This window comes from Dryas octopetala, chromosome 9 (genome assembly GCF_963921425.1).
Source record: "Dryas octopetala chromosome 9, drDryOcto1.1, whole genome shotgun sequence".
In the NCBI taxonomy this organism is placed as follows: domain Eukaryota; kingdom Viridiplantae; phylum Streptophyta; class Magnoliopsida; order Rosales; family Rosaceae; genus Dryas; species Dryas octopetala.
In genome coordinates this window covers 9,980,831-9,990,382 of record NC_141374.1, presented here as the reverse complement: position 1 = coordinate 9,990,382, position 9,552 = coordinate 9,980,831, and the positions used below count along the sequence as shown (strand labels likewise).

General features: G+C 36.4%; 1 protein-coding gene across 2 annotated transcripts; it reads right to left on the bottom strand.

Moving 5' to 3' along the window:
- Nucleotides 1–6,153, bottom strand: LOC147273867 (alpha/beta-Hydrolases superfamily protein). Of its 2 annotated transcripts, XM_086256782.1 has the most exons (8): nucleotides 5,925–6,149; nucleotides 5,386–5,511; nucleotides 4,500–4,598; nucleotides 3,102–3,244; nucleotides 2,377–2,485; nucleotides 1,538–1,645; nucleotides 653–793; nucleotides 1–495 (listed from the first exon to the last, which is right to left on the bottom strand). In XM_086256782.1, the coding sequence occupies exons 1-8, from the start codon at nucleotides 5,994–5,996 to the stop codon at nucleotides 79–81; spliced, it is 1,215 nt and encodes a 404-aa protein (XP_086112908.1). In that variant the 5' UTR covers nucleotides 5,997–6,149; the 3' UTR covers nucleotides 1–78. The 2 variants fall into 2 exon arrangements, with proteins under 2 accessions (XP_086112908.1, XP_086112909.1); XM_086256783.1 differs by lacking the exon at nucleotides 1,538–1,645 and having other exon boundaries at nucleotides 5,925–6,153.
- Nucleotides 6,154–9,552: the final 3,399 nt, after the last annotated feature.

The following is a 9,552-nucleotide window of genomic DNA, read 5'->3' as shown; positions in this document are numbered from 1 at the left end:
TGCACAAACATCAGTGGGACTCAACTTAATTTTGAACAATTACACAAACAAGAAACAATAATGTCAAGACGTTCCAATTTACACGACTTTTCTGAGCTTCCAGTTATAGTTCAAACTAATGTACAACGATCCCACGTAAAGAGAAAGCAAATGAAGAGCAAATATTTCCCATCTAAGTTGCATCACAATTTCGGTGGGTATAGTGTGTTTCTTAAATCCAGAAGTCAAGAAAACTGTCATGTCTTCATTACCAAAGTGGCAAACTTTTGCATTGCTGATGAGCTGGTCGTTCAAGCTATGAGATTCTGAACTTTCTGCAGCTGGAGGTAGCTGACTTTCTGCATGCGGACTTTCTGAGCTTCCCCTATCATCCTTGGGTGGATCTTCTGGATCATTTTTCTCATTCTCTTCATTAGAACTTCCACCACTACCTCCCTTTGAGGTGCCTGGGACCAAGTCAGGTCGAGGTTCTACACCAACTCGTCTCAGGTGTAACTGACCACATTGCAGACACAGTTGAAATAAGGGTCTTTTTGTTTTTTAACAGTTGAAATAAAGGTCTTTTGATCAATACATACATACAGCTACAACAATGGATGATCAAAACTCCAACACAAAAGACTTGTATAAGCAAAATAGAAATACTATTTACCTGAAGATGTAAGTTGACTTCATCTGGGCGTGAAAGAAATGGAAAGTCTCCCCCAGTCTTCAATTGTGCTCGCCTTGCACCAGGGTACCTTTCACTCACTTCATCTTTGAGTTGTTGAGGAATTGCACTGTAGTCATTTGTCTTCATGTACATGTGTTGGGAAGAAAAGATTTTAGATCTGTCAGCTTAAACTTTTAAACTTCCTTGTGTAAGCTAGCTAAAAGACAAGCCTAATACTGCTATTGAAAGAAAAGCCACAGAGGGAAGACATGCAAAGCTAAGCTTAAACTTTTAAACTAGCTAAACTTCCTTGTGTCAGCTTAAACTTCAAACCTCCTTGCGTATAAGAAGACATGCAAAGCTAAGCTTGCAGCCATAGAGGTTCACATCTAACCAGCATTTGAGTCATATGCACGGTTGGTTTCCTTCTGTTAAAATAATTTAGGATGAAGTCCAATATTTCTTAATCAAACAGGATTGTTGGGAAGATGCTAACAACATTGTGTCTAGTATTTTCAAAGTCAATCACTTGATTGAAGGAGACTACGCTGAATGTGAGATTTGAATGCAGTGTGACAAATTTACTAAGAACATGCATATTAAAAAGGTTCTATCAAGACAAGTAATAAGGTCCTGAACTCTGAACAGTTTTTGGTGAATGTAAAGTTACTCCAGAATTTGGCATATTGTCTGGCATGGTTATATAAAAGAAACAGAAAAGGACACAAAGGGAAAGCATCCAAAATTTTAGAGAAGTTGCGAAAAGAGAACAAGAAATTATAATCAGTTAGAACCAAAGTGTTACAAAACCTAAATAACGACTTGTTTTCTAGAGGCAAGATGAGTAATTCATACATAAATCAAAACTACATACAGATAACATACATCCATTATAGTGATGAACGAGTCTGAAAGCAAAAGAGGTCCAACTGAAGCAGCATCAGCTGTTAAAGTCAACCTGGAGGCCAGGTCTTCTCTTGAGATTGTCTCAACCTGATTTAACCACAGTTGTCAGAAATTAGAACAGCTTGTACAACGGATAGGCTTCTATAACATTTTTTAGTTAATTAGCCTAAGATCCCTGAAAACATTTATATATATATATATATATATATTTTTTTTTCTGGATTAAGCCTCCTGGTTAATTGGTTTGGTTAAATTTAATCCCTTGAAACATGTTTCAAACAAAAAATATTAAACCATGTTACAATAACCCTATTTTTAAGGGGTACATGTGATTTTTTGAAAATACCTAAACTAAGGTTTTTCATAACAAGCAAACTTAAAAGGAAAAGTACCAAACTTTAAATATCATAACTTCCACTCTACATGTCCGTTTTTTAATAAAATTTAATATCTGGAAAGCACTCGTCAAGATCTATCATCTGTCAAACAAGACCAATGGTGAATATTAGATTATGTTAAAAAAATTGAAAAGGATATATAAAACCAAAGTGGAGTGTAAATCCAAAGCCTAAAGTCAAGATTAAGATTTCTTATTTTCTTAGAAAAAATAAGTCAAGACTAAGAAGAAGAACAAAGAGCTAGAGACCATGCAATTTCATAGATGACAATCAATTAAGCAAACAGAGAGAAATGTTGAGCTAACATAGGCAAAAGACTGTGCTAAAAGTTAAAATGTACAGAAAGCTCTCGGAGCCGATTGCTTTAAGAAGTAATATAGACAGCCATATTGAACAGATGGAGACCTTCACAGAATCTACCTGAGAAACAACAAAGTCCACTGAATCTGCAATAAATGGCTCATGAGGACCATCACGAATTCCTGATAAGACATATCTTTTCAACAAAAAAGAAGGGGTCCAACTAACGCTGCATAAGAAAATACCATAATCAGGCAAGTTAATCTGTTGAAACAAGATAAACCTAGTAACAAATTACAAGAACTATGAGCCTAAAACTATCAAGTCCAGCACACACCTTTTGAAAATATAAAGAAATATAAAATCCATAGGAACAATATATCATACATTCATACCCAATCCATAGTTCCATTTCACACAAACCCGTAAAAATAAAAAATTGAAATCATTTTTGAAGTTCTTTACAACTATTTTTAGATGAGAGACAAAGCACTTAAAAACAAAAAATGAACTTAAAAATGCCAACCAAGAAGCATCAAGCAGTGCCAAAGACCATTACAGCCCTCGCCAGGTCACTACAGGGTCTGAGAACTTAGAAAGAAATACACTACGGAACAGTGATACAGAAATAAATAGCTTAATCACCACCTGTTGTGTGACCACTCACAAATAATTTGTCATCTAATGGCTATTTTTGGATTTCTCACACACCTTAACAGCATATATGTAACACTACATATATACAAATGTTCAAGTGATGGACACACCAAATGTACTAAATATCTGATTATCTCCACTTATACTGATCACTAATTACTGTTTAAATACAAATGTGACAAACATACATGGGAGCCCATGGCATTGCTGCAGAGAAACTGCATGTGTCCAAAAATGAATTTGATAGTATCAATGATCGAACCCGTCTTGGACGATGCTGAGCAAAAAGTTGAGCCAAGAAGCCCCCAAGGGATGTACCATAAAGATGTATCTGTTAGAAAGAGATTGATCAGTCTACCTAACAATTTCTATATTATTATTAACTAATGCCACCAAAAAATATGAAAAATGTGTTGACATCAATTAAACAATTTCACACTTTGTTCAAGCTATATAGGAATGATCAAGAATTTATATGCACTGTTACAAAGCGCATTCTTCCAGTAGCTGACCTAAATTTTCATGGACAGCATGTTTCATCTTTCCCTACAAACAGCTCTGATCATATTTCAGATTTCGCCCATTTGGACATGTGTCCCATATACAGCAAATCAGCTATTGCCCAATGATCCAATCTTAAATTTTCTTTCTTATGGAGCCAGAACAGTGATTTTCTTTAACAGATCCATTTAAAACATTCAGGCTTCGTTTGGTGTATGGGATATGATTGGATATGATAAATGGCTAATTCATATGTATTTAAGGAAAAGTTTCTAACTTCAAGGAATAAGATGTATTAAGATGGACTAATCATAAGAGGAGATTTATCTCTTCTAATCCCCCCAAAAATGGTGGGATTAAATAATCCATATTCTTCTCATATTCTTCTCATCTTCTTTCTTCAAGTTAGAAGATACCCTCCATGTTCTTCCTTAAATACACATGAATTTAGCTATTTATCCTATCTAATCCTATCCTATGCACCAAACGAGGCCTCAATGGAATAAGTCAGATATACTTGCAATCTGATCCTACTTAAAAGTAATTATTGATCTTGATGTATCATTCAGTTTAAAACATCATAGTTGAGGAATTTATTTATTTATTTATTTTTTAAAACGATGTTAAATGTTTCTCATATGGCCTAGACACGCCTAGACACAAGTATTGGAAAATCTTACGACGGATAGTTGAGACTTGAAATCATACTCTACCAAAGTAAATCTTGCCAATAAGCTGTAGCCTGACAGTATCAACATCAATAGAAGTGTAGATTTGTGAAGCCACTGACCTTAAAAATGCACAATTTCTAACAGTATAACTAAAAGGTGCACATTTCTCCAACATGAATATCATATGAACAATTAAAAACTGATGGAGTGACATTAATCACATACTGACAGGTATATGCAGCATGGGTGGCTCTAAAGCAATTTACAATTTAGAATGCAGAAGCTATTTGTGCATTAGAAAAGCAGGCCTTTTATTAGTGCAACCAGATAGATATAATTAATGATACTAATTAAAATTAAGTTGATAATGATTTGGTAAGAGAAAAAGTGCACTGAAGTAAATGGAGTGCTTACATGATGAACATCAATAGCATCCAAGAATTTTTCAAATGCTTGAATCCACTCATGATGATTCCATACACGTGGAATATCAACAGAGATCACCCGATAACCCTGCAAATTTTGTAAAAGTTTCTATCTTTTAATATTAATGTATGAATTTATTAAGTAGAACCAGAGAAGATTTACCAGCTATTTTAAAAATAGATAGAAACTTTTCATTCATGCATAAAGATAAATATTATTCAAAGGTGAACTTGAGTACATGGGAAGTATATGAGAGACGCCAAAAATCAAAGCCTAAGGTCTAGTTGGACAAGTAACTCATCCAGACAAGGAAACCAAAGGGAGATATCAAACATAAACACGAGACACCAAAAATCAAAGCCTGAAGTCTAGCTGAAGAGTAACTCGTCCACAGAAGGAAACAAAAGGAAATTAGTAGCCATAAAAGAGAGATTCTATATATATGGTAGGAGAGATCAAACATATTCATCATAGAATTCCCAAACGTATGTTGAACATGAGGAGTTCCCTTCTTCAAAAAATAAGAAAATATAGTTCCATAATTACAGACAGTTAATTGGTATATTCAACCGCACAGCTGTTATAATCTCAGCTTAGACAATGACCACCCAACAGTTGTACATAAATGTAAGCTCATTTATTCTTACTCTTCTTATGTGGAGAATCAAAATTTTCACCCTATAACATGGCCACTAACATAAAAGTAAATGATTCCCGGAAAAGGAACAAGTAAACAGCCAAAACTTAAGTCCTATGAATCTGGAAAATGTGCCATGGACCATGAGCTTGAAACTACAATCCAAGTGCTTATTGAGGAAAATAAATGAAACTAATGTGACAAAAACTGATGAAAGCATAATGTGGGGCCTACTACCTTCATGGACAATGACATGATCTGCTTGTAGCAGACATCCGCTGTCCCTGCTGTTCCAGGAAGACAAATGAGTGGAGGTACCACTTTTGGACCAAAATCATAGTATCGCCACTGCTTTGTGCCAATCTGCATACACAGTGTTTCAATATAAACCCAACACATTATGTAATCAGAAACACACAGATCAATACTTACTAGCAGTGCTATAATTGACTAAGCACAAAGCTTCATAGCTGAAAAAACAAAGGGATACATAGAAAGTTCCACATGCAAAACCCACAATTGAGCAAAACTAAAAACACCCACATCAAAATTCACAAACTTTGACAAATTTCCATCTCCTGGAGCTGATAATTATAAACTTGTGCACAATAACGTAAACTACCCAACAATTGATTTCAGAAAACGAGACTAAAACCGAAACAATAGCAAAGCCAATAACAAAACAAAGCTGATGAATCAATCACATGATAAAAATCACATTAAATTGGGGACAAATCAAAAGGCTAATTGAGAAGTGGAGATAAAAGAGAACGTACTGGGATCTTATGAAGAGGGACCTGGGACTTGAAGTAGATGTAATCTCCGGGCGCCGAGTAGACGCCTTTCATTGCTAGAACCTGTGCCCAAAGCCTCCCATATCACATACCCATTATTCGATTTGATCGATCACTCTCTTTCTCTTTCTCTCTCTTTTTCTATAATTTTTTCTTGTTTTTCTATTTGTTCGGTTGTTCGTCCTCGCTGTTCATTCGAAGTTCTTCGAAGTTTAATTTGGGGATTGACCTGTAGGAGATGGATGAGAGAGACACGTGGCCGGGCCCCAACAGTGACAGTCAATGGTTGACGATCTTCAACTGCTCGTCAGCATTATGTTAGGCATGATTGTTTGGTGCGCTTCACATAGTCCCTAAACCCTCTTAAAAAAACAAAAAAAAAAAAAAAACTTCCTAAACCTATAATGTGGTAAGCTCAACAATAAAGGTCACTCAATAATATGGTTGTAAACTGACTAATCACAAATCACAAATTTTTTTTTTTTCTTTTTTGAGAATGAGAGAACTTTATTGAATAGAAACCAAGTAAGGTTACAATCAATTTGCATCGATCTACATGGCCATACAGAAAACCATGCTTCCCAAGTAAGAGAAATCTTACAATGTAGAGCAAAATATTACAATATGCACAAAACAAGCTACATTAAAAACTCAACCCAACGCCTCTTAGATTCCTCCAAAAGATGCTCGTCCAGTGCTAAGACCTTTTCCACACGTTGGAACGTAGATATAACAACTTGTACATTCGACTCCAACAAAATGAAAGAAAATCTAGCAATTCGTACTAAACGAATCTCGTGCATAAATGCCAAAATCTCTGCTTGTTGGGGACTAACAATGCGACCAAGAGGATGTGTCATATCTACCACAACCTCCTTGAGCGACTCAAGAATGATTGCACCCACACCACCCCTCCCCAAAAACGGGATCAAAGGAACCCTCAATTATTAAGTTTAAACGACAAATCACAAACTTATGATGGGCATGATTCATTCTTCTTATACTTTTGTGTTTTGTGTGTGTTAACTTTTTACACATATGTAATGAAAAATAAAATGCATTTGTATAAGTATTATTTTACACAAGTTTTCTTTTGTAAATGACCAACAATAACTAGGTTGTTATAGGTCGACTGTAACAACTCAATAACATTGTTAATTGATCGACTTCCTTGTTGATTGATTGACTTGACTGCAAAATGGTCCATCCTAATGATTAACCACTTAAAAGTATACCGAGATGGATTAAATTTTAGCGCGTGGCCCAATTTGTTCCCTTACTTTTTTTACTTGTCCCTATTAATTAGGGATTTTAACTAAAAATCCCATAATCTATACTGTACCTACTTAGAAAACCACCGTACGGAGGATTATCATGCTTATGGACTACAAATATGCCGAGCGCTTGACACTTTATTGCAATAGCATTTTTTGCAGTGCAATTACACTTATAATCCTTTTTAAAAACTCAAAATTCTTAATTTTAACTTTATGAATTTTCTAAAACATATTAAATTATGTCTAAATAGACTCAAATAAGACCCAACAACCAAAAAAAATTATCAACAAACATGTAAAAAATAGAGAAAAAACAAGTTTTGCTCTGTACACTTTAAACTGTTATTACACTAGAGTAGTCGAGTGCTCAAGCTCAACAATGTAGATCATCCCCCACTAAGTTTAAAACGTGGATCAGCTTATAAGGACATTTTTAACATCAAACACTTATGAATTATTTTATCATGACACCCTTTAAAGTAGACTAATCAATTATTTATTATTTATTATATTTTGACGGGGATAAATGATTGAAGGAGATAGAGAGGGCAAACCCGATTCCACCCGTTGTATTGCTAACCTTACTCAAAATTATGAGTAATGGGTCGGGAAAACAAGAGAGGGCAGGCAGCATATAAATGAAAGAAATATATATATATATATAATGCTCTAAAATTAACTGGTTAGTAAATTAATATAAAACTAACTACCATATTGGGCCCACTGCATAATATAATCTCAAAATTCGAACCGTATATTTTTTAGATCCTACTTCAAAGGTCATCCTTGTAAAAATCTCCAAAATCGGAAGTCATTAAACCATTTAATTATAATAATAACCATTTATATGCTTTTATCAAAGAGGGCTGCTATTTGCACACCCTTTCTGAAAAAAAAAAAAAAAAACTCAAGTAAAAAGACTACTTTGGCCCTCCCCTCACCCACACCCCATTCTCATCTCCCCCCGTACACACCCTATTCCGATCCCCCTCCTTATCTCCATTTTTTTTTTCTTCTTTTTTCTTCTTCACCTTCTAAGTTGATGGGGTTACTCCGCCGCCAACCTTGGCCACGCCTGCCATCGCTGGCCACCTCCACGGGAGCAGAGACCACCAGCAGCTGCCAACCCAATCTCCTATCCTGCGCGCAACACCCAGCCTCCATTAGCTCGCTGTCCTCCCACACGCTGCTACACCTCCGCCCGCAGCACCTCGTCTTCCACCTCAAAGCCCAGAACCAGGCCCACGCTGGCTCCAACTCCAGCCTCTGCATAGCGGCGACTACTCAGCCTCTCGGGTCACCGCCTCCCCGCAACGCCTCTCCTTCCCTTTGGCAGACAACCACTGAACATGGCAGACAACCAGCCATGGCAGACAACCACTGAACATCCACCATTAAAAAAAAAAAAAATGCAGTTCGGCAGGTTCGGCGGACTAGTGCCGAACTGGGCTATTTCGTTCGATAGTCATCCGCTGAATATAACAGGATTATTCGGCGAATGAGTGCCAAACGAAACAGCCCAGTTTGGCACTGGTTCACTGAACCTGCCGAATTGCAATTTTTTTTTAATAGTGTTCGGAGGGGAGGAGAGAGAAAGGGAGGGTGGTGCTGCGGAAGAAGAGAGAGAGATAGAAGGGTGGTGCTGCGAGGAGGAGAGAGAGAGAGGTCGGTGCTGCGAGGAGGAGAGAGAAAGAGAGGTGGTCGGTGAGAGAAGGAGAGAAGGAGAGAAGGAGAGAGGTGGTCGGGTGAGAGAGGGGGAGGGGCTGTGTGTTTTTTTTTTTGTCTGAGTTGATGGGGGTGTGGTGGGTGAAGGGGTGTGTTGTGGTGAGAAATTTTGTGAAATGTATAAAATAGGGGTATTAGGGTAATTGGAGGGGTGTGTTAAAGAGAAATTTAAAATTTAAGGAGAAGATAGGAAGTGTGTAGGAGAAAAGGGTGTGCAAAAAGAAAAAAATGGTGTGCAAATAGCAGCACTCTTATAAAAAATATTGATCGTCTATTTATTTGATCTCAATTAGATGACTATATGATTTTTAATTTAGTTGATTTTTTACAATGATGATCTTTGATGTAGGAGCTAAATAATTGATGGCTCGAATTATGAGATTAGTTATGTGGTGGGCTCAAAAATATGGTTAGCTTCTTATTAGCTTCGTATTAGCTTACTAACTAGTTAGATTTAGAACACTCCTCATATATATATATATTTTTTAACATGTTAAATTAGAATTTTAAAACTTTTTAACGAATTGAGAAAGTGGGTGTTGGGGTTAGCTAGAAGCAGAGCCCAGAAGTGAAGAATACGATGATAGGAAGAAAAACCCCGCTAAAAA